The 26,409-nt window shown below is 41.7% G+C and overlaps 1 protein-coding gene across 1 annotated transcript; it reads left to right on the top strand.

Annotated features, from left to right (window-relative positions):
• Positions 1–23,051: 23,051 nt before the first annotated feature.
• LOC149447667 (serine/threonine-protein kinase SBK1-like) lies at positions 23,052–25,669 on the top strand. Its single transcript, XM_089652260.1, has 3 exons — positions 23,052–23,169; positions 24,020–24,222; positions 24,968–25,669. The coding sequence occupies exons 1-3, from the start codon at positions 23,052–23,054 to the stop codon at positions 25,667–25,669; spliced, it is 1,023 nt and encodes a 340-aa protein (XP_089508386.1).
• Positions 25,670–26,409: the final 740 nt, after the last annotated feature.

Genomic DNA, 26,409 nt, shown 5'->3' with positions numbered 1-26,409 from the left:
GCTGGACAACATGAATGACGTTGATTATTACAATGGAACATAACCTCATCCTTTTTGGGTGAGAGGATTAGAAGGAGCAGTGGTTTGCCATGTCGGCAGATCACCGCCTATGTGCGTCATTCATTGTGATTGATATGGATCAACATTGCTTGACGACATGAATGACGTTGGATTTATACAATGGAACATAACCTCATCCTTTTTGGGTGAGAGGATTAGAAAGAGCAGTGGTTTGCCATGTCGGCAGATCACCGCCTATGTGCGTCATTCATCGTGATTGATATGGATCAACATTGCTAGACGACATGAATGACGTTGGATTTATACAATGGAACATAACCTCATCCGTTTTGGGTGAGATTAGAAGGAGCAGTGGTTTGCCATGCCGGCAGATCACCGCCTATGTGCGTCATTCATCGTGATTGATATGAATCAATATTGCCGGACGACATGAATGACATTGTATTAATACAATGGAACATAACCTCATCCTTTTTGGGTGAGAGGATTAAAAGGAGCAGTGGTTTGCCATGTCGGCAGATCACCACCTATGTGAATCATTCATCGTGATTGACATGGATCAAAGAAAAAAGATTAACAGTAAGAATATTGTTCTTACTTGGGTGATAAGTGAGAAGACTATCAAGTTTTTAGATATGGAGATTATGCAGGAACAGGATCCTCTACTAACAAAAACATTCTTCAAGACGGTAGATCGCAATGGTTATATACCCCTGAACAGTTGTCATCACACCTCCTGGCTTATGAATGTCCCTAAAGGACAATTTGTCAGACTAAGGAGAAATTGTACTAGAAAGGAGGATTATCGGGATCAAGCAAAGATGACTTATACAATGGAACATAACCCCATCCCTTTTCAATGAGAGGATTGGAAGGAGCAGTGGTTTGCCATGTCGGCAGATCACCACTTATGTAATATTCATCGGGAATGACATGACACATTGCTGGACGACATGAATGACGGCTATATACTGTAGATCAGTGGTGGGCAACCTTTTTTTTCAACTGAGCCAAATCTCGCCAAAACCACAATTGAAATTTATTTTGAGAGCCACATTTTTAAAACTGAAAATACATCTCCCATATAGTAATTCATCCCCCATAGTAATTCATCCCCCATATAGTAATTCATCCCCCATATAGTAATTAATCCCCCATATAGTAATTCATCCCCCATAGTAATTCATCCCCCATATAGTAATTCATCCCCCATATAGTAATTCATCCTCCATATAGTAATTCATCCCCCATATAGTAATTCATCCCCCATATAGTAATTCATCCCCCATATAGTAAGTCCCCCATAGTAATTCATTCCCCATATAGTAATTCATCCCCCATATAGTAAGTCCCCCATATAGTAATTCATTCCCCATATAGTAAGTCCCCCATATAGTAAGTCCCCCATATAGTAATTCATTCCCCATATAGTAAGTCCCCCATATAGTAATTCATCCCCCATATAGTAAGTCCCCCATATAGTAATTCATTCCCCATATAGTAAGTCCCCCATATAGTAATTCATCCCCCATATAGTAAGTCCCCCATATAGTAATTCATTCCCCATATAGTAATTCATTCCCCATATAGTAAGTCCCCCATATAGTAATTCATCTACCATATAGTAAGTCCCCCATATAGTAAGTCCCCCATATAGTAATTCATTCCCCATATAGTAAGTCCCCCATATAGTAAGTCCTCCATATAGTAATTCATTCCCCATATAGTAAGTCCTCCATATAGTAATTCATTCCCCATATAGTAAGTCCCCCATATAGTAATTCATTCCCCATATAGTAAGTCCTCCATATAGTAATTCATTCCCCATATAGTAAGTCCTCCATATAGTAATTCATTCCCCATATAGTAAGTCCCCCCTGTGTCAATTCACTTACCTTTGCTCCGCGCGTTCCTCTCGTATTCCCGCGCCGTTCTGGTCTTCAGGGAGGACTGTGAGAGGAGAAGAGTTCGTCACGCTGCCCCGCCTACATCCTGACAGCTGCAGAGTCCTGACGCCCGAGAGGAGGGAGGGGGGCGGCCATCCGAGAGGAGGGGAGGGGAGAGGGGGAGAGGAGGAGAGGAGGGGAGGGGGGGGGCGGCCGGCCGCCCGCCCGCCCGAGAGGAGGGAGGGGAGCGGGCGCCCGGCACACAGGAGAGCCGCATTTAAGTTTGTAAAGAGCCGCATGTGGCTCGCGAGCCGCGGCTTGCCGACCACTGCTGTAGATGCATGAGTCCAGTGCTATCTTCAACTGGGCTGATCCTTTGCTAGTCTTCAGATCCCCAGTGCTGCCCTTTTTTTTTTTTTTTTTAAATAATATTTTTATTGGGGTTTCAAACAACAATACAGTAGATGCAACAGTGTACTCAGAGTCAGAGAAGTGGTCTAAACTTACAAAAGAATAGGTAAAAAAAAAAATGTAATCAAGCTCAATGAGCATATTACAGGTTTCAAAGTAATAAACAAGATGATAACTAAGGGGGGGGAGGCTAGAACCAGTGGGGCCTTCCAAGCCATATCCGCTAAAGCCAGAAGAATGACAGAGGTCCCCAGGGTGGTCGCTGCCTCTGTGGGATCCTTGTCAGACACAGGAGTAGCAAGAAGTGGCCTAGAATAATGAAGAGATGGAGACATGTGCAACCCACGCCTAATAAGGCATCTTTACTATAACCATACCAAACCATAATTAGTAGTCAAGGGAAAGGGGGAAAAGAAAGGGGGGGGGGGGGTTTAAGTATAGGCCCAAACGGAAGAACTGGAGATTCCTCCCCTGCATGGGGACGCTCAAACAAAGGAGAGCTCCCCACGGAGGAAGGGATCCCGGCACAGAAAGCACAAAACAGGAAGAACGCATGTTGTTACCTATTTGCAGAGCCATTATGCAATCCTGTAATAAAGAATTGGTTATATGGAGACCCATCATGTGACTGACACCCATTAAAAACATCCTTGAGATATACAATACAGTAAAATCAAAAGAGTTATGAGGAATGTGGATAGGGATAACCATATGGCCTATTGGAGGTACGTGCTCTGCTCCAGAGGGGGAAGAGACCTTGATATTAAGAGGCACCATTTTTTCTGGAACCGCAACGTCAAGGCTTTTAGTGACAAGTCTAAGTCAAGTTTTTCTCTACGAAGAAGATGTAATAGATCTTGCTTGACCTCAGGAACTGAAGGCGGAGCGGAGGATAGCCATTTTCTGAGAATGATCCGTCGCGCAATCATGAAGCAGGTGGCTAGCCAAGCCTTATTGCGTTGTATAGCTAGTAATTGAGGTCTGGACTGCTCCAGGCGTGTAGAGGGGAAATTGCCAAATAGGAGCAGAAAGGGACCTTGTGTCGGGCAATAACCCGTGACAGAAGCAGCGAATGTCTCCAGTTGTTTCTAAAATTCCAAGATGAATGGACAATACCACAACTTGTCTAGCAATGTGGGTCGTGGAGATTTGTACAGGGGGCAGCTATTTTGAATCTGGAGAGGTGGAGATGGTAGAGGAGGAATACAGGGACTTAGACAGGCATAGATTCAGTGGTTTATAAATGTTCGAGATCTTAAATGTTTTCCGCTTCAGCAATATATCCACCATAGACGTTTGGAATCTTCTTGGTCTATTCCGGCATGTGCTTGAGATATGATCTATGCCTTGCTGAACCATTAAGAAGTGATGGGGCGGGAGTTGGTAGCACTCACTAATACGAGAGAAGGGGAGGGCAGAGCCTGAGATAGTGTCAAATAACTGCGCAAAAAGCTTCAAACCTTGTTGAGCCCAAGTAGCATAGGCGGCATGAAATTGAGGCAAGGGGAAGGATGGGTTACCATGGATCGGTAGATAACAGGAAGTCCAAGGGGACAAACCCAGCCTGAGTCTCACTTCCTTCCAGGCTACGGCTGCTCAGCCCATACAGTGCATTGGCAGGATGGCGAGCTGCTTGCACAGTCAGCGATTGCCTGCACTGTATGTGATGGGGTTGGCGCGATGATGTCATTGCGCCGGGTACTCGTATGTGGGCGTTTCTGCATGTGGGCAGACCCGCCTGGAGACGGATAGAGGAGCGGTGTTTCGGTTCCTAAGACCATCGGAAATATGTGTTTTCCAATGGTCTTAGGCGAACCGTGTGAAAGGTTTGTTCGACCCCCAAAGGGGTCGCGATTCACAGGTTGAGAACCGCTGCTCTAAAATTAAAAAGAAAACTATACAAACTGTACATACACGTTAGAGTTCAGTCACTCAGCTTTTTGTAGGCATTTTATGCACCTAGTGTACATTTCTGGGTGCTTTCCTGCTCCAGGTGCTACATGCAGCCAGCCATACAAGTAAATGGCTGTACGTGGCCGCACTCATTGAAACGCCAATGCCTCCTCGTGTTGGGAAAATACGTTGGACATGCATGTGTGGATAAGAGCTGATGTAAAGAAGTATCAGCGTTTACAAATATATTCCCTTGTATGGCAGGTTATATGCAGCACCTGCAGCTCCCTCTGCACACAAAAGTGTCCAGAAATCTATTGACAAATACATGAAACAAATGAATGAAAGAAGTGCAGCTCTCCAAAATCCACAATATCCCGCCTCCAAGCAAACTTGTTAATACAGAACTAATAAAACTGACGCCCCTAAATTTGCTGAAATAGCTCAGTTGGAAGAGCGTTAGACTGAATGTCTAAAGGTCCCTGGTTCAATCCCAGGTTTCAGCAGCTGTTGGGGTGTTCCCAGGAGTTTGAGGAAGTAGAATCGATCTGGATCAGCCAAATAGAGAACGCTATATGGAGACCTGGTGAGCCATCGATTTGCCTATGAAACCACGAGCATTACTAACCCTTTATTGTAATAAACCTGGTTTTATAGAAGGCACGACGATTTATGTTGTAGACACCTTTCACACGGAGCGAAGTCCGCACTGTTTGGACGCCTGTACTCGTTCAGTTTCTGCCCGGCAGACAAGGGTGGACCCCTGTCAACTCTATGGGCAGCCGGGTGTAAACAGACTGCGCTGTCAGTTTACATCAGACTATCTCCAATCTGGTTGGGAAAAAAAGAAAAGAACGCAGTGCTATTCCGTTTTTTTTTCCTGGACCTGAAGGTAGGCGGGTTTACAAACCGACACAAGTCAGTTTACATCCTCCTGTCTATAGGGCTGCATGGACCTTCCGATCAGGTCTGCCTAAAAAACTGGCAGGTGGGCCTGATTGGAACACCCATGTGAAAGGGGCTCTATGGAGCTGTGCAGGGACTGCTATGGAGGAGAATTGACCATTTAGAGCCTGGTGTGGCCCCATATCTTTTTGAGCTGTGCCTGGAAGGATCCTAAAGCCAGGTTCATGCCTGTACAGGTTGCAGTTGATGCATTTTGCATGTTTTTCACGTGACATATTAATGAGTTTTTGATGCGTTTTGTGCCTTTGGCAGGTGTCTTTTGTCTTATGGGAGAAACAAAAAAAAAAAAACCATCAAGAATGCAAGCACTGCGTTTTTAAAAGCGTTTCTGCTGCATTTCCATTGAAATCTATGGAACAAAAACTGCAACCTGCTGCAGGAAGAAACCTTCCTGATCCTTTCCAGACAATGCACCGGTGGAAAACGCACAGATGTGAACGTGACCCATGGGAAACCATGTTAAATGGACTGTACGACGTTTCTGCAAAACTGAAAATGCACAGAAAATTGCAGAGGTGTGAACCAGGCCTAACATAGAGGTGCTTTTACATGCTGAGAAAATGAGGCCTATGTGTGACACTGCTCCAAGTTATTAGAATTTCTGCTTGAATGTTTGTTTGCTGTGCGGGGATCAGAGCTTTGTTTATAGTTCTAGAACATGAAACGCATGCATTTAACGCTGCGACTCCCAAACAAATCACCTTGGAGAAGAGGCTTCAGGAGACTGGTCACACAGGTGGAGTCTGGCAGAAAGAGGAATAAAGGAAGCATTACACCTTCTACCTGTACCCCGAGACATCCTGAGCATTGAACCCTTGAGGTGTTGGGGCCCACTTTACAGGAAAACATGTTCAAACATGGTTTGGGGGTTTCAGCTCAGAGGGACGCCCCGAAACCACCTATAGTGTACATTTACATTATTAGGAAGTGTTTTTGCAGCTCTTACAACACCTGTCTTTTAATTGTTTTTTTGGAAGGGGCTGGAGGGGAGAGAATATGAAAAGAACCTTTCTGTAGTGCTTCACAATTGCACACAAAATGCCATCAAAAAGCATTTGCAGGGTCCCTGTATTCACATGAATTGAGGCGTTCTCCATGCTTTGCAAGTTGCCAACACCAGCCCAACATTGCCAGCAGGATAGAAATCAAAGCATCGCAAGTAAGCTACCTGTCATCCACTCAGCAGCATTCATCTTCCACTGCAGCCAGAAATTCTGAACACGGAGCTATCAGAGGGGTTGATTATTTGTCCCCGGCCTCCATGCCGCTCCTGCTCTTCATTTGAGGTAGTCACCCTCTGCCTCTAACGTACAATAGGAAGAAGAGATGATCTCTTCCTGTCACTTCAGGCCACTTCTGGATCTCCTCATATAAATATCCTTCTATATGTCCTGTACATCCCTCCGCACACTCAGGTGCTGCTATGACCCCCATCTCTGTGCCCCGATAGGGTCGTTGTACTGTACATCCCTGTACCCCCAGAGTTCTCCCCTCACAGCCCGATCTCTGAACCCTGATGGGGTCACTGTACTATACACCCCGATCGCTGAGCCCTGACAGCTCACTGTACTGTACACCCCTGTACCCCCAAGCCCTCCACTTATACACAGATCTCAGGCTACTCCTGTTGCTAGGTTACCCACAACCATTTCCTCACAAGCCCACTGCAGCCAGAATACATCCCCTGAGACCCCAATATGACAAATATATACATATATACAGAGTGAAATCTATCATTGTATACATACATTAGAGAAATGTCACATAATAAAGGGACAGGCGGATTACATAACAGGACATTACACAGACATCTGGGCAGTCTAGGACAGGCATGTCACACTCAGAAAAAACACGGGGCCCCACCGAGACAACATCTTCAAGAGGGCCACATTATGTCCGAAGGAGTTAGTTCAATAAAAAATGTCAAGGGGCCCCAATATGGGCCCCAGTGTGATCAAAAACACTGCGCAGCTTTGATATACTGGGATTAGTTATGAAGCCTTACCTGTAGGCCTTAGCTGTGCCCCATCCTGTCCTGTTGCTAGAACGCTCCAATCAATGGACACTCGCCCCCAGCATCACAGGAGAGAGCGTTCTCCTCATTGAACCCCCTGACTGTACACTGCGCTCTCTCTCTCTCTCTCTCTCACATTGCTGAGCTCACCCACTGCTGTGCCATTTGGGACCCTCAGAGGCCTGGCTGGAAAAACCCCAGTCAGGGGCCCCCACATCCTGCCTTGCTGCTAGCACAGGAAAACTGTTGGTCTTTGCTCCTGTACTGCCGGCAGTTATCATCCAACGGTTTTCATATCCTAGCAACAGTCCGGACATGAGGGTTGCTAACTGGGAGTTTTTTAGCTGAGGCTTCTGAGGAGCTCAAATGGCCTACCGCTATGACAATAACATGAATGAACATTTTACAAAGCTGCAGTTTTTTTTAATATGGGCTGGAGCCCCCAGACTGCACCGCCTATTTTCTGGAAAAGGTAGCCAGCCCATACCACACCATGCCTGGCCTAGGGTCAAATGGCAACCTACGTGAAGATCCAGCATATTCCAAGTCATTAAAGGGTTACTTCACATTTACCAAAAAAAACATGCCCGTGCAGATAAGGTACATAAATGGCCCACATCCATAGCAAGGGTATTATTTCACTTTAGTCAGAGCTGAACACTTTGTTTTTATCTACATAGCTAGTTTTTTGGTAAAGGTGAACTAGGCCTTTATCCTCACTGGGAAGGTTATACATCGAACCAGCATGTAGAACACAAGTCACCGCAAATATAAGCAATACAGTGAAAGTGTAACTGACCGCCATAACGTCTCCTAAATCTACGTATGAAGACTGAACAAAGACCCCCACTTAACCAAAGGTCCTCTAAACCACAACCTGGGTCGCAGGATACTCGCACCGGCCTTTATCCCCTCAGCTTCTTTTTACTGCATACAATGCAGGGCCACTGAGTAGATTCTCTACTTCCTTCATAACATGCACTGTGAGGGGTCATCATATACTAGAAAAGACTGTAAACCTTGGGGCTCAATCACATAGGCGCTCGTCAAGTAACATCTGTTTACTTTATGTACTAGTTCTGAGCTGTTTGCTGTATGGACTCACCAGCACAGCCAAGTTTGAAAGGTGAACGCACCCGGACGCACAGGAGCTGCACCTGGCCCTTCATACCTGTCAAACTGCGCAAGTCCATACAGCCAATGTGTGGCCATTCACTTTGTATGGGGTGCCTGCACACAGCGCAGCACTGGGGCAGGAAACCTAAGAAATGCCTCTTCTTGCTGTATGGAGCTGAGTGCCCATGTGAATGAGCCCTTAAAGTAAATCTAAGACAAAACTTTCTTTTTTCACTTTAGATAGAGTAAGGGAAGGTTAGAACACCTGTCAGGTTGTTTTTCTGCCATTTGTGTCCCATAGGGAGATTTCCCTTCACTTCCAGTCCCATAGCCAATACCCGAAGTGAGAGAAAATCTCTCAAAAGTGAGGAAAAACCGGGGTGTCACTAGAACTAGTGCCCTTATTGGAAGATTTCTCCTCTCTTCCTGCTTTGGTGTCAACCCAACATTCGGGATTTTCTTGTATTTTCACTTTCAATGATAACGGATGAAAATGATAGACAGTATAGAGTCAATCTCCCTAAGCTGATTCACATCGGTGTGACTTGTCATGCGATCTGACAGTTTCAAATCGCATGACAAGTCGCATTCTATTGTCAGCAAGAGAATCGTTGAAATCAACGTGTCTCTGACTTTGCAGTTCTGCACAGATTTTCAAAAAAAGGTTTCTGCACTATTTTTTGCAATTTCATTTGCGACCTGCATAGAGATCACACAGATGTCAGCCAAGTCACGCCTGAAATCACACGGACAAGCGGCTTTGAAATTGTGCGACTTCAAGTGAAGTCGCACGATTTCAAATTCGGATCCAGTGTGAAACAAGGCAAAATGGGGGCACAGATCTAATCCGTTTCTACTCCACTCTACTCAAAAAAATTGTCTTTATTTATACTTTATGGCTGCATTTACACCTGAGCCAAACATATTTCAAGCGATTTGCCAGTAATTTCTCTGTGTTTTGTCGCACATATACATGTTTTTTGTAAGCATTATTCATGTGTTTTGCAAGTGTTTTGTAAGCTTCAGGTGGAAGAGGAGCCTAGCTGAAAAATGCTCATATAACTGCGCATAAATGCTTGTCTTGCACGTACTCAGATGCGGCTATTGAATTCCATGAGACTAAATATCCACCAATCTACCCAAAAGCAGCTCCTGCATTTCATTCAACAACAGGAAACACACTTCAAGCGATAGAGTTTACTAATATGAACTAATGTGAGCAGGTACAATTTAAATAAATGGATTTCTACTTGTTGAGCGTTGTCACATGTAGGTATAAACGCGACAAAAACACTGAAATATGAATGGGGTCTTAATAAGGAATACATAAAAAAGAAGGAACATATAAAAAAAACAATTGGTTGTTTAGGATCCTTCTTTAACCACTTAAGCATCAGAAGATTTTACCCCCTTCATGACCAGGCCATTTTTTGCTATTCGGCACTGTGCTACTTTGGCAATTGCGCAATCATGCAACCCTGGACCCAAATGCAATTTTTGTCACTTTTTCACACAACTAGATATTTCTTTTAATGGTATTTGATCACCACTGCATTTTTTTATTATAAAAACAAAAAATGAACTGAAAATTTTGAAACCTTTTTTTTACCTTCTGCTAAAAAAAGAACCAATAATAAACAAAAATGTAATTAACTTGCAGGGATAAACCCACTAGTTTCACACTTATACCGTAAGTGCCCAGGGCTCATATGCTCCACACCTAATTTAAGCCATCTATAAAATTCTATACGAATCTATTCCAATATCTGAGACCAGTCACCTATACATGCACAAATGAGCAAACATTCTCAATTGCTCTCTTACCCTACGGCAGTGGGAAAAAATGTGGGTGTCCACTTCTAAAGTCTCACGATGTGTGATGCAGAGAGAGACTGCCTACAAGATGCTCCTATTCGGCGAAAAGAGCTGGAAGTTCGTCTTCCAGAAGTGGGCATGGGTACCTGTCAATACCAGATACCGGCTCCCCCCAAAAGGTGCCAAATGTGGCAACGGAGGCGGGGGAGGCAGATAAGTGGAACTTCCAGTTTGGGGTGGAACTCCACTTTAAAGTATAACTAAAGGCAAAACTTTTTTTTCTAGTTTTGGATAGAATGGAGAGAAATTAGAACCCCTGTCAGTTTTTATTGCTCTGTGTGCCCCTGTAAATGAGATTCTCCCTCTCTATTTGTCCTATTTACAATTTTTTATTGAAAGTGAAGGTAAAACAAAATTCAAAATTTTGGGTTGCCCCAGAAAAGCAATAGAGGGGAATTCTTCCAATGGGGATCTGGGGGTCCCTGAGGAATTCCCTTAATTTTCTGGGATTTGTTCTCACTTCCTGTTTGGTTATGGAACAGGAAATAAAGGGAAATCATTGCAATGGGACAAAGCGAAAAAAAAAAAAAAAATCTGACAGGTGTTATAACCCTCCGTTACTCTATCCAAAATGAAAAAAAAAAAAGTTTTGCCTACAGTTCTCCTTTAATTGTACCTAAGCAATATCCTGAAAAATACACCTTCTATCTTAATTACCTTCTGAAAAATAGCTGTGCGCTTACTGGTATGTGAGTGTGCCTAGGCACTCCTTTACTTACTGCTTCACATCTGTATATCTGCAGTGCAAGATCTAAGGCACTGCTGCCTATGACTACAAGATCTCAGGAGATTTCAAGTGATTTTGGTGCTGCCTCTATAGTGCTGCTCCCAGTTCTCCGTGCTGGAGGCTGTAACATCAGGAAGCAAAGCCCTGCCCCTACCAAATGGCCACCTCCACATAGTGATACAGTGCAGAACAATAGGAAGTCAGTAATGGGGGAAGACTGGCACATACTAGCCAATACTGGTGGCTAGTACTTTGTGCTCTGTCTGGCTTATTTTGGGCACAAATTCTAGAGTTCAGTTAAGCTCAAAGTAACCTCCCCACAATACCCTGTCCTAACAGGGATCTCCTTCATTTGTCAATTGGGAGCTGAGAAGAGAAGGAAGAGCTTGTATATCTGCTTGACGTCCACGCACTGTACGTTTACTACTACAGTGCAAGCCGGCTGCTCAAAATCACATACAGTGGATATAAAAGTCCCAGCCAGAGCCCAGACCTGAATCCGATCGAAAATCTGTGGGGTGATCTGAAGAGGGCTGTGCACAGGAGATGCCCTCGCAATCTGACAGATTTGGAGTGTTTTTGCAAGGAAGAGTGGACAAAATATTGCCAAGTCAAGATGTGCCATGCTGATAGACTCATACCCAAAAAGACTGAGTGCTGGAATCAAATCAAAAGTTGCTTTAACAAAATATTAGTTTAAGGGTGTGCACACGTATGCAACCATATTATTTTAGTTTTTTTATGTTTACTCCCCCCCTAAAAGATTTTAGTTTGTTTTTTAATGGAGTTGTAGTTTATAGATCACATTAAAGGTGGAAAAAGTTCTGAAATTATTTATCTTTGTCTCATTTTTTTACATCACAGAAACCTGACATTTTAACCGGGGTGTGTAGACTTTTTATATCCACTGTTATACACACATGATTTTGCTCTTCCAGGTAGGGAGTGCGCGTCCGCCTACCCGTGCTGTCATTGGCTCCCTGTCATGCTGATCAGTGGGTCTTGGCCAATGATTCACGGCTGGGACCCACCGATCGTCAGAGCTACTGACAGGAGAGAGATCTTCATTGGCAAACAAACAAGGTATACCTGTGCTCAAACCCAATAGCTAGTACATGCATTTATCCATCAGGTGCTAAGGGGGTGTAACCACATAGTAACACTAGAAATTCTGAAGGACCCTCTGCTCACTGGTATATACCCTTTCCAGCACACTTTACAACAAATAGGATATCAGAACTTCCTTGGTAAACAACACAGATCTCTCTATTGACAGTGGGGATGAGCCAGTTTTTGTATCCCTGCAAAGCACACAGTACACATATCACATATAGTTAGGAATACAGTTAACCCTTTGATCGCCCCAGATGTTAACCCCTTTCCTGCCCAGTGTCATTAGTACAGTATCAGTGCATTTTATTAGCATAGTCTTAGTGTCATTGGTCATATTAGTGTCAGTTACTTAATGTCAAAATGCCCGCCATACTATCACAGTCCCACTAATTTGCTGATCGCCGCCATTACTAGTAATAAAAATAATAAAACAAAAATAATTCCAGTATATATACCATCATTTGTAGACACTATAATTTTCACGCAGCCCAATTAACATACACTTCATTTACCAAAGACATGTGGCAGATTACATTTTGGCCTAAATTCATGACAAAGGTGTATTCTCTTTTTTTATGGGATATGTTTTATAGCAAAAAGTAAAAAATTATTTTTGTTTTTTCAAAATTTTTGGTGTTTTTCGTTTATAGCGCAAAAAAAAAACCAGTGGTGATCAAATACCACCAAATGAAAGCTGTAGTTGTGGTAAAAAAATAATAAATAAATAAATTTCATTTGTGTACAGTGAGGCATGACCGTGCAATTGTCAGTCAAAGCCTGGCCTTGGCCTTGTCATGAAGGGGGGTAAATCTTCTGGAGGACAAGTGGATATTCTAGCCAGCATTTGTGAGCACCAGACAGCATAAAAATTGGGTAAATTATAAAGAACAAATTTTCTTTTATTTGTAATATAAAAATAGTTTTAATGTCCTGTAAAATAATAGGCACCACAGGGCCGTGCAATACCTAGATTTCCCCATCCTTGCAAACACAATTTTAAAGCAGAACTAAAGTTCACAGACTATTCATCTCCATTCCTGCAATGGGGCCATTAGATACAAAATGAATTGGCTCAAATCGCACGGCACCTGTAGGGAAATCACATGTGATTCGGACAAAAATCCCACTACATTCCTTTTCAAACCACGTGCAATTCTTTGCCCTTAATTGATTTGAGCCCTTGATCTTGTATAGGCTCAAATGACACCGTACAAAGAAGGATCGGTTTTAGGTATTGGAGCATTTTCATGAGTACGAGTACTTTTGCAAATGCTTAGTATCGGCACCGATATGGATATCAATATTGGTAAAACCCTAAATATAATGCTTGAAAAATGCCCAATTAAAAACTCCTGTATAAGCACTTCCATAAGAACTTACTGGATGTGAATGGAGGCTAAATCACAAACACAGCAAAGCAGGAAGAAGACTCTGCATAGGTAATGAACAAATATGACTTCCCCCCGTGTTCATATAAAATTTTAACCCCTTTACGCCGGTACCTCCCAGCCCTTTAAGAGTTTCAGAAGCCGGGAGGCGGGGTTTAGGGTCATGTGACCGCCGTGATTCGCTCAGATCAATGTAATTACGTATATGCCATACCTGGCCGATGACCCCAGACTGGAAATCTCTATAGTAGGCATCATTACTCCAGTGATCTGCACTCCAATGCTGAGCACCTGCCAAGCTGGAGCATGTCTTTGAGCGTGGGAGGAAAATGGAGTACCCGGAGGAAATCCAAGCAGGCACAGGGAGGACATTATGATTGTACCATTCTGTTTTGACCTTCAGTTGAACCACTTGAGCTCCAGGTTTCACCTTCTTCATGACCAGGGAATTTTTTGCTATTTAGCACTAAACTGCTCTACTTTAACTGGCAATTGTGCGGACATGCAACACTGCACCCAAATAAAATTTTTATCACGTTTCACACAAATAGAGCTTTCTGTTGGTGGTGTTTTATCACAACTGGGTTTCTTATTTTTTATTATATAAACAAAAAAGACAGAGAATTTTGAAAAAAAAAATATTTATCACATTCTGTTATAAAACATAGCCAAGAAAAAAAATAAAAAAACTTGAATTTCTTCAGGCCAAAATGTTTTCTGCTACATGTCTTTGGTAAAACATCCTAATAAGTGTTTATTTCTTTGTTTGTGTCTACAAAGTATTGTATATAGTATCTCACGGAAGTAAGTACACCCCTCACATTTTTGTAAATATCCTATTATATCTTTTCATGTGACAACACTGAAGAAATGACACACCTGTGACCTTGTAACACTAACGAGTCACATGACACCGGGGAGGGAAAATGGCTAACCGGGCCCAATTTGGACCTTGTCACTTAGGGGTGTACTCACTTTTGTTGCCAGCGGTTTAGACATTAATGGCTGTGTGTTGAGTTATTTTGAGGGGACAGCAAATTTACATGTTATACAAGCTGTACACTCACTACTCCACATTGTAGCAAAATGTCATTTCTTCAGTGTTGTCACATGAAAAGATAGAGTAAAATATTTACAAAAATGTGAGGGGTGTATTCACTTCCGTGAGATACTGTATGTTTGAACATTGACCGATTCTGATGTACTTTTTTTTACGGTTCAGCAACTGGGGTAGCAAAATTTGCCTGGTGAGGCGGCCGGCTGACGAATGCCTTTAAAGAATTATTTCGTCCTCAGCACCTAGGGCTGTTTAAGCATCCATCAGCAGCGTCTCCATCATATGGTGCAGGATTATCTAGTGGCAAGAGCAGACTTGGAAACCTTTTCAACTAAGGATCCACTGGGTTACTTGAGGATGGATCACTGGCCAGAAGTTGCTCAATATGCAATTGAGCTACTGGCCTGTCCTGCAACCAGCATGCTTTCTGAACAGACATTCAGTGCTGCTGGAGGTTTTGTGACGAATAAAAGGGTGCATCTGTCCACAGACTCCATTGACCGGCTGACATTTATCAAAATGAATCAGTCCTGGATCAACAGCAGCTGTAGAGCAGGGTCCAATCCTGCACTGATCAAGAATGACTCTAAAGGTTACGGTGTGAAGGCAGCACCAACTGTTCGCCTGCCAAACCCCCTCTCTTAGTGCACAGTCGCCACTGCACACTTTTGCTTCTACTGCAGCCTTACGCAGTGTGTTCCTGGACACTGCCGAAGACAGAGGTGAGAAAACTCTCCCCAAAATAAAAACAAAATTACATTTAAAAAAAAAAAAATAAATAAACATTGTGGGTCCACCCCCCCTTCCCCAATCCATACCAGGCCCTTAGGTCTGGTAGGAAGGTTAGGAGGGACCCGGCTGTAATAAAATTCAAAATAAAGTGCATGGGATTCCCCCCAAAAGCCCTACCAGGGCCTATAGACCTGGTAGGACCTTTAAGGGGAACCCCGCCACCAAAAAATGGGGGGGGCATGGGGTTCCCCCTAAATTCCTACCAAAACACAGGCCTGACAGGAAAGGGGGGGATGGGGACGATGGGGACAAGGGCCTCTTCCCCACAACCCTGGCAGGAGGGGTCATTAGCATCAGAGTACCCTGCTGCGCCCCTTGTGCAATGAGTAAGGGGTAAATTTTGAAAAAATAGACTCCAGACTTTTGAAAATAGTTGAACAAAAAATAAAACTGCTTTTGACAGGTCATGTATGCTTTTCTTTGTTTTTTTTTTCAAAAGCCAATACCAGTCAGCTGAGTACTTGCTGCAATATAACAGGTCTGACAGTTGCCAGCAAGATGTAAACAATTGGGCAGAGCTAACTGCAGTGGCGAGTGGCAGAGGGGTCAGTGGGCGTCCGCTTTTTCTTTTTTTTTTTTTTTTTTTTTTTTTAAAGGACTTGTCAAAAACAATTTTGTTTTTTTGTTCAATTTAAAGGTATTTTTCAAAAGACTGGTCTCTTTTTTTTTTTTTTTTACTGAATGTAACCCTTTAATGAATGTGTAGGGGTACCCCCTTACTCATTCACAAGGGGGGGAGCATCAGGGTGCCCTGTAATTTAAAGGAGTACCCAGATAATGAGCCTCCCTGCCCTCAGACCCCCCAAACCACCAGGCCAGGTTTGTAGGGAAGAGGCCTTTGTCTCCATGTCGAGGTCAAGTGGCCTGGTAAGCCATGGGGGGGCACCTACCCTACCAGGCCTGTGCTCAGATCAAGGGTCAGGTAGGAATTTGGAGGGGACCTCACACTTTTTTCCACCATTTATTGAGGTGCGTGGTTTTCCTTTAAAAGCCCTACCAGGCCTAAAGGCCTTTTTTTTTTTTTTTTTTTTTAATACTTTAACCTCCCTGGCGGTATGATTATTTCAGATTTTTGGTGCTGAAAGCGGTACCATTTTTTTGCATGGAAATATGTATTTTTTTTATTGTAGGCTGTAATTTTTAGGAAAAACTCACTGAAATCTGTCCGAACAAGAGTCTAGTAAACATCCCGGGTATGATAAAATTTGAAACACAAAATCATAAATTATAATTTAATAAATAATCATAAAAATAATATAAAAATAATAAAAAATTGAATTCAATAATATAATCAAACCAAAAACACTGAAATGTGAAATAGAGCGCCAAGTTCGCACATTGCTGAGCTCAGTTGCAAAATCGTTTTCCCCCACGAATCATTATCACTCAATTCTGCAAGTGGTTCTGATTTACTATCGCTGTTCTCTAGCTGATCTAAACCGCTTTTGACCTAAAGGGACACTTTTTGGATGCCATGGACATTTCTCAGTTTCCAGGCAGAAAGAACAGACAAAATGCAGGCAGGGCGCAGGACAAAGCACTAGGGACAAAATGTATGTGAAATAGGTTGAAACAGCAATGTTTTACTGTGTAGAATGTAAAAAAAAAAAAATGACTTTTTTTAAAATTTTTAAATTTCCCGCCGCCGGCGGCGCCCGTACGTCCCGACGTCACAGGGACAGGACACAGAAGCCGGATGCCGGCATCGGCCGGAGGAGATGGCCGGGGACGCTGCAGGGGACACATCGTGGGAGCGCAGGGTAAGGTAAGGGAAGAACACATGCCGGAGCAGCGCCGCATGGTATTCCCGAGTGTAGCTCGGGGTTACCGCTTTTGGTACTGAAATGTTACCCCGAGCTACACTCGGGAATACCGCCAGGGAGGTTAAGCAATGAAAAATGACTAGCCCTTTAAAAACTTTCTTTTTTTTTTCTTTTTTCACTGGTTCATGTTCTTCAAGGCAGTACCCAAATCCCCATGCCCCTTTTTTGGCCAATACCTTGCATATAAGCCTTCAAAATGGACACTTTTGAATTTACAAGTTCAAGTCCCACAGACTTGTATTGAGTTTGAAGTATGTGGTCGAATGTTCAATACTTTCGAATGTTCAACTGCGAACTAAACACGGGGGTGCTTGGCCCATCACTATTGGACACCATCAGCAGTTTTTCCATAGGCTCTGAAGTGAAAGTCTACCTTTCAAGTTATTTTTAGAGCAAGTGTGCTGACTAATTTCAGGTTGCAATTTTCATCCTTTTTTTATGGCTCTAGTGCCGTCTCTGCGTGCATGTAGGTTGGCCGGATCAGACAACCATTAATCCTAAATTAAAGGTGTTGGCAGAGCTTCTTTCTGTCCATTCAATTCATCACCTTCAATTATTTCAAAGGTCTTTCTTGGAAGCAGACTTTGTGTTGGTGATGCCGCTGGGCCTCACCACTACCTCCTTGGAAAGCAAAGTACCCCAAATTCAGCACTATGCGGGAGAACATTTTCAGATACACTGCTGCAAGAAGGTGTGACCCAGTGATGACACACAGAAGTTGCTGTAACTGTTTGACACAAATTGACCTTGTCAATTATATTTTCATGTAAGGTTTGCTTGCGTTTTTTTTGTTTTTAATTTGTTCACTGTGTATCTGGTATAAATGCAGCTGTGTGGCTACCATAGGGCACATTTGCCACATCGTAATTGCATGACACTGCAGAATACATAGGGATCTGATTTCTATCCAAAAGCGTTGCGTGATTTTTAAACCTCTTTTTATGTAGTCTGACATGAAAAGATGATTGAGCTCTCCTCATAATGCTATCTTCTGTATTTTGTATATATAGTCTTGTGGTCACTGCACCAGGTAAAGAATATGATAAATTCTAAGTACTGATTTATATCTTTTTTGTATAGAAAAGCTAGCTGCCATTTGTAATTCTACTTTCGCTATTTCTGCCTCTTTATTTCCACTTCAATACAGATTTAACATTGGCTAGGCAATTCTTCTAGACAAGTCACTTTTAGGCAAAAGTTAGTAAGCCCTTTTTCCTACATTATTATTCGTAAAGGGAATTTATCAGGGTGGGCATGTGGAAGCAGTTAAAGGAGCAATCTCCGGGGTATCCTATTAGCTTTGTGATTTAGTTGCAATAGTGCCTTCCACAGTTTGTCTTGACATGTTCTCGTTATACTCGCTGCATATTTGGAAGAATGCTGAGCCCCAAAATGTTGTAAGTGATCTATAGGTAGAATTAAAACCATCAATTGTGTTTTGTTAGGGTTTTGGGGTTGTACTCGACATGTGAAAAGAATACTTAACTAAAGATGCTGTTTCAGCCATGGGTCCCTCCATTATATGGCATGGCCGATGATCAGCACAGACACATGCTTAACGCAAGCTCTGAGTCGAGACAAATATTTCCAGTCTAGCTGTGTGTTATATACTGGACTTGTGTGTACGCAATCGACAACTCACCCCCCATGCAAACAGAAAAGGAGAGCAGTGGTCTGCCTTGTCCAAATTATTATTATTATACAGGATTTATATAGCGCCAACAGTTTGCTCAGCACTTTACAATATAACGGGAGACAATACAGCAACGATACAGTTCAATACAAGAGGGTTAGGAGGGCCTGATCCTTGGAGCTTACAATCTAAGATAATCACATTCCTTTGTTATTTAAGGTAATCAGACCTCATACAGCCCTTTAACCAAAGCTTGGAGACATTCTTAAACATTTGTGAGACCAACATTAATAGATTGTAAGCTCCCAGGATCAGGCCCTTCTAACCCTCTTGTATTGAACTGTATTGTTGCTGTATCGTCTCTCGTTATATTGTAAAGCGCTGAGCAAACTGTTGGCACTATATAAATCCTAAATAATAAGGAGATGTGCAATTTGCAATTTCCCAATCAAATTGTAAGATCTGTGTAGGTATGGAAACTTAAATTTGCTAATGTAAGCGCAATCAGTTTTTTAGGTTAATTAGATCTATAAAATTTGCTCAGTTTAGTTCTATTATTCTTATTTATTTTTCATGTTTGATGCCTCTTATTTGACTAGTTTGATAAAATGGTATTTTATTGTTATGCCTCTGTGTCTGTCTCTTTCCTCTGTGCAAATGGTGTAAGGGTGTCTACAATGCGCCATCTTTGGTCTCACTATTCCTTGTGGTGAGTCATTAGGCTGTGCAGGAGGGTCCCAAGGTTGCTGGGTGGGAAGTTGGCATACAGGATATAAATTTCAAACCGCATTAACGTGCTTGCTATCACCATGGGTAGCTTTTAGCTGATGCCAAATGCAGTACAATGTGAAGTAATGGGCCAAATATTTACATTATTTGGGGCTTTTAACACCAATTTTTAAAGTGGTAGTAAACTGCCCAAACAATTCTAAAAAATCTTCTCCCTGCAAGTTTAAAAGCATAATGCATACTAGCACATTATGAAAGACCTGCTGGAAAACAAAGCCCTCCAGCAGAGTGCTGTCACAGCTCCCCAAGGCTTCCATCTTCACCTGGTCTTCCTTCTGGGTTTGAAAGCTGTGGCCATCTGATCGGCCGAGCCGCGATGTCCTTACACCCCTGCGCATGCACACGGGAGTTTCAGCTGCGGCACAACTCTCTCAATGGATGGCACCCCATCCATTGAGGGCACAGTTAGCGTGCACCAGTGACATCACCGGTGCGTCTACAATAAATAACTCCTAAAGGACATATTTAGGAGATATTCACAGTACCTACAGGTAAGCCTTATTAAAGACTTATCTGTAGGTAAAATATACCAAAATGGCTTTACTTCCACTGTAAAAAAAACTATATGAATAAAAGTATATCTCTTCTTACCCTGCAGCCATACCCTTACTAGGTCTACAGTATATGCAGTAATGTGCATTACAAGTTTGGGTTCAAGGCTTCATGTTATTGCATACACACCACAGTGTGCATGTTTGTTTATATAGTGCGGGGAAGGATATCAGGTTATTCTTTCTGTGTTAACTGTGGAGATTCACCCTCTTTCCCTCCCAGTGACATGGTTCAGTAGGATAGAATTGTGAGAAATGTAAAAGCTTGGTCTCATTAACCATTAGACAACTGAACTTTCAAAACCTAACACTTTTCAAACTAAACTCTAATCTTGTATGGCCAGTGTTAGTTACTTTGAAGGCTAACCTATTAGTGGTAATGAACTTTGGCCCCCATATGTAGGATTCTAATTACTTGCGAAGATCCTGCAACATTTTCTGTAAAGGGGTGGACCTGCTACCTTGGTTTAGCATGAAGCCCCATACTACATTGCTCCAGTAAATGGTAAATTCCAGACTTGATGACAGACATGTTGTGCCATAAAGAAGGGGTTTGTGGTCACATAGGTTACCAAGTCTAAAGAAAACAATTAAATATTGCTAAATGAGGACCTGCAGGCTTGATTGATAGGAGTGCCAAAGAGCAATAAAGACAAGGGAGGGAGGGAAGGATGTGCCATATGTAGAAATTAATATCTCTCTATCTACACATAGACACACACACACCATTGGCAGTGTTTTTAATATATATCATTTTTTGTGTACACGCCCTCTACCTTTTTTTTGCACCAGAATTTTATCTTATCAAAAGAGCAATGATAGTAAAAATGAACTCCAGGCAGATGGCTAAACCAATGAACTATATAGGAGCCTTTTAGTGGTCAAAATATTGTAATTTTGGGTTTGATTTACAAAAACTGGAGAGTGCAAATCTGGTGCAGTTGTGCATGGTAGCCAATCAGCTTCAAACTTCAGTTTCTGGAAGCTGATTGATTTCTATGCAGAGCTGGACCAGATTTTGCAGGCTCCAGTTTTAGTAAAGCCCCCCCCCCCCCTCCTTGTCATTGCTAATTGGATTCTAAACACTGTGGTCTTTTCTGTGTTAGGTGTGTCCCAGAAAGGGAGGAGTTCTGTATTTGCTGCAATTCTTAGCAAACAATACCTAGACAGCTTTTTAACTACATAACTAAATCAAAAGTTGATTAGATTGCTCTACCCTGTGCTTGGGTGGAGTACTGAGCATGCATATAAAGTAGTAGAACTTTACCATTTACATCTCCAGGTTTTACTAGTAAACAAACATTAAACAATAGATATGGAAAGACAGGGGAGACCTTTTGTTGTTAGACCTGTGTATTACTAGAACACTGAATAGGGTGAAAAAAGGCCAGAATGTTAGCTGCGGTGCTTTTAAAATCAACTTTACTGCTTTAAGGGTAATTCAATTTTTAAACACTTTATCACAAAGTTAATATTTTATCCTGAGACTGCAAAACAATCAAGAGTTGCAGAATGATATTCCCATTCACATCTAATCCTCAATTCAATTGACAGCTGAGTATCTTTTGTATCTATTGTATCTTGGGAAATAAAACCATGCAAACCCATGCAGTTTCAATACAAAATACCACTCATTTTAATTTCAAAAATTAAAAATTACATAAAAACCTTAATATGCAAATCATAATCTTATATATGCAACCATTTAGATATTTAATAGCCTATAAATGGCTAAACTAAAGCCCTTGTTTCACCAAGTAGCCAAAGGTGTATACACAATTTAAAAATAACTGAAAGGCAAAACTTTTGTTTATTTTGGATAGAGTGAAAGAAGGTTCGGATATTTGTCAGTTTATCATTTCTATCTGGGAATCCAAAAGTTGAGTTTTTTGGTTCTATAGATGTCAATGGAAGTGCTGCATAGAAGCATGTAGTGCATTTTTGATGAGTTTTAAATCTGCCTAGCTACAAGAAAAATAAAACAAAATTGCATCAAAAACACAGGTGCAAAAAACACAAAATGCAATGGAGAAACTCAACCTGCATACAAGTGAAGGTAGCCTTACTCTATCCCCCTCCCCCCCCCAAATAGTTTTGCTCTATTTTAAAAAAAGAAAAAAAAAACTTCTAGTATTACAGAACTGAGCAAGGCTCCCTCACTGTATAGGAGATCATTTTATTTAATATATTTGTTACACACCATTGAACAATACTTTGTTATTTAGATTTGTACATTTTTGTTCAAGCATTGCATTAAAATAAAAATTATAAAATGTGTGATGGTTAGTAAATGTTCTGTAGTAGGGATGAGGTGTTGATACTAATCAGTAGAAGCCTAATCATTCAGATATATATTTGAATAACCTTTTGTTAGAATATCAAGGTTTTGCATAAAAACCCTGTACAACCCAACAAACCAGCAGTACACAGGCTAATTGGAGCTCTGACCAAGATATTACTTAGATTTCTGTAGTACACTATATTAGGAGTGACACTATAGTCATAAAATGGTTTATGAAACTTTAAAGAAATTAAAAGTTCCAATAAATCATTGGAACAGAAGATATTTAATACCAAGACCAGAGTAGTGAGAATTGGTCATTTCCAACCAATAGTTGACATCCTCTACAACACCAGTTTGCATAGAGCTAATCTCGCCAAGTTTTAATTTGAACATGTCAAATTTCCTCAGAGGCCCAAATTTCAACATTAGCAATCTAAAACCTGGGACAATAAAGACATGCCCACTCCCTACTACCTCTTGTGACCTGAACCTGTAGACACAAACAGAAAGGAATCACCTTGATTGGTTAAGTTCAAGTGATGCCTCAATTTGCATTCTAATGAAGGTTTGTGGTTTCCTGGCTTGAATCCTGGCTCAACTTCTCTATAAAAAGACAAAAGATAGTTTGTGGACCTCACATATCTTCTTAGGGTCCTCAAGATCTTTTGGATACCGATTTCTGCACAGAACATCTGATATTGCTATATTCACAATGGCAGCCCACCTAACTTGTGAGAATGAAACAATTGGAGAAGAGCGATACGAAATCCTGGGACATCTTGGCGAGGGTAGTTATGGAGAAGTTGTGATGGCTGTTGACAGGGAACTGGGTAAGTGAATTCTTAAATAATTACAAAAAAATTTCTAATTTGCAGACCATTTGAACATCTAGAACAGATAGCACAAACATTAGCATCTTTACTGATTAAATGACCTTATTAGAGGTAGGGGTTTTGTTGCATAAATTTGGGGAAAAGACCATGATGCACAAAGATCTAATTCAGCACTAACAAAATATAAAAACTGGTTGAACAGTGCAAAATCCCATTCAGGCAGCTGGCATTGTTCCTACAGAAAACAAAAGCCTTTCCACCTGTTATCAATTTCTTGAGTTGGTCCTTTTGCATATCTTTAACAACCTGCCATGAGTAAAACATGAAGGCCACATTTTTTGAACTCCTCCTGAAAGTGCTAGCTACTGGTTGTTATGCCACAGAGCAAGCCTTGATATTTTACAAAAGTACATATTTGCATACAGGTTCCAGGTCAGGGATTCTATAAATTCAATTGGGTAGATTCAATATGGCAGCCAGGTAATTGGCAATTTGAAGAAGAGCTCACCAAAAGCAGGCTTCCTTTTTCTCTCATGACAGATTCATGATGATCACACACAGTTATAGTGGGTCATAGGCAGCTAAGTATGTAACAGATTTGACTATAAACTGATGGTCCACTATGCACAACCTAGACACTTGGCATTTAGATGGGAAGGGACAATAGATCTAGCTGCATGGGCAGCTACATATCTCACTGCTAGCGAGGGCCTAGAGAAGACGGCTACATTTTGAAGAAAAGCATCCAGTCTATGTAAAATGAATGGGCTCAAGTATTGGACATCCCCCAGAGTTTTAGATGTCCAAGTCTTATTGTAATCAACTTTGTTTCCCTCCTCTTTAACAGGTAGCCTTGTTGCCCTAAAAAAGGTAAAAAAGGAGCGAACCAGACTAGAGGCCTTTCTTCATGAAGTTTGCATGTCACTCTTTGTTACTGGACACGAGGGCATAATATCTACCCATTCGAGAATTCTGGAAAACTCAGACTGTTACATGATCAGCCAGGAATTGGCACCTGCTGGATCTCTTCACTCCATCATCCAGCCAGGGGTAAGTAAAGCTAATGAAGTAGCTGACACTTTAGCATTTGCTTGCTAATTCTATAAATTTGTCCTAGGGATCCTGGAGATTAATAGAAACTGGTGTTTTGTCATGGATGATACTTTCTATATATTGCATGCATTTATACCAAATATTGTTGGCCTGGTTGGAGAGAACTAAGGAAGGGCTAAAATCCCCAGTCAGCTATTTTCTCTGCACCATCTGGGCAAGATTTTCCTTAATCCAATCAAGAAGTTGGAACAGGAGGTAGTAGGAAGTCTACAACGTTAGGGGAATTCCCCTCTTAAACAGTTGTCCCCATTGGATGATTTCCCCTCATCTCTTGTTCTGTGACAACTGTAAAATTTGCATTCGCCATTAATTTTGTCTTTAAAAGCAGAAAGACAAAAATAGAGATTACATCCCTCCTTCCCCCCTCCCTTCCTAGTGGGCACATAGATAACAATCATGATACAGGTTGTGATCCTTCACCATTCTATATTAAAGGTTAGTCTGGTGTTTAAGCCAGAGGTAAAATTTAAAACCAGTTAGACCTCCCATATTTCCTTCATTGCCCAATTATTGCTGAAGTAGTTGGAGATCGGTTGCACTGATGTTCACATAGAATTCCATCTGCAGATTTAAAAAGTAACCAACGTTGTATTGAATTTGATATTATTGAATATTATTTTTTAGTAAAATAGTGTTATTTTAAAGCCAAATATCATATAATTAATTGTTTTAACTTTTCCAGATGGGAATTCCAGAAAAGCTGGTCAAACGGTGTGCACTACAGCTTACCCAGGCTCTTGAATATATGCACAGCAAAAACCTGGTGCATAGGGACCTAAAGCCGGACAATATTTTACTTATGGACAAGAGATGTCATAATGTGAAATTAAGTGACTTTGGACTGACTCAGTTTGCCGGTACAGTTGTTCCATCAATGGCACCCCTCAACACATTCATGTCCCCGGAACTTTGTGAACTGGAGCACAGGGAGTCAATTGTGGTGGATCCTAGTGTTGACATCTGGGCCCTTGGTATTGTATTGTATGTTCTTCTCACTGGAAACTATCCATGGGAAACAGCTTCAGCTCAAGATCTATGGTTTCAAAGGTTTATTTACTGGCAGAACAACTCTGACCATGTTCCACCACCAAGTGGTTGGGAGAATGTCAGCAGGAGGGCTCAAGATTTATTTCACATACTTCTTGCCCAAGACCCCAGCTGCAGGAACCAAGTCAGAGTTGTTCTAGATTTTCTTCATTTTCCTTGGAACTTTGAAGTTGCCACCCAAGAAACCATGGATCTTGTGGAGCAGAAGGAAGAGGAGGATATTGCAGCAAAGGACAGTGAGGTAGAAGTCATTGTGCTGGAGAGTGAAGAGGAAATAATTATAATAGAAAATCACGGTGACATTGAATACATTGTGATCAATTATTCCGGCTCTTGAATTTGCTGCAGTTAAAATCTCAGCAGTGCTTCTTTTGAAAGAGACCAGCAGTACCTAAGCTCTGAAGTTGAAGTCTAAACGGACCCCAATTATTGTCCTAAAAGGAGGAGAATAGTTGCAGAGCTTCTCTGCCCAGCTCAAACCATCACCGTCATCTCAAAAATATTACTGAAGTGGTGAGATAGAAGGAACAGGGACAAGCATTTATCTTGTGACTATTTCAAAGGTTTTTCTGAGATGTGGACTTTGCACCGTGATGTCACCGGGCCTCATCACTACCTCTTTGAAAAGCAACTACCTCAACTACAATTCATGTTGCCGTCTCCATGCGTTTGTATCTATAGTGTCAATGCAATCACTGCACCAGGTATAGAATGCAATAAATTCTAAGTACTGGTTATACCTTTTGTATCGTGTAATTCATCTATTTTTGCTCTGCCTCTTATTTCTCCTTCAACACAGATTGAAAAAGTGTTACAAAACCCACAACAGTAAAATCAGTCTGTATATGCAGTAAAGCATGCTTGTTATACTCCCTGTGGAACCTAAGGGGTTAATCCTCTGCATTGTGTAAAAATGTAGTTTGATCCTGATTTCTCTGATCCTCTCCTTCTTTCAGTGTCCCCCTCTTAAGACATTGTGCGGAGTCACTCTGCACATGCTCAGTTTGGTATGTATTACTAGGGTTCTTTTTTTTTTCTTAGGAGAGTGCATGTGATTAACAGGGCCAATCAGCACTG

Source organism: Staurois parvus, unplaced genomic scaffold (assembly GCF_062004578.1).
Source record: "Staurois parvus isolate SC_StPar_1 unplaced genomic scaffold, SC_StPar_1.0 ptg000678l, whole genome shotgun sequence".
Classification (NCBI taxonomy): domain Eukaryota; kingdom Metazoa; phylum Chordata; class Amphibia; order Anura; family Ranidae; genus Staurois; species Staurois parvus.
This window is presented reverse-complemented; position numbering and strand designations above follow the sequence as displayed.

Excerpts from the sequence above, each read along its gene's own strand:
- LOC149447667 (XM_089652260.1), top strand. The coding sequence starts at position 23,052 with ATGGCAGCCCACCTAACTTGTGAGAATGAAACAATTGGAGAAGAGCGA. Across the intron at positions 23,170-24,019 it reads GGCTGTTGACAGGGAACTGG|GTAGCCTTGTTGCCCTAAAA; the intron begins GTAAGTGAATTC and ends CCTCTTTAACAG. Across the intron at positions 24,223-24,967 it reads ACTCCATCATCCAGCCAGGG|ATGGGAATTCCAGAAAAGCT; the intron begins GTAAGTAAAGCT and ends TAACTTTTCCAG.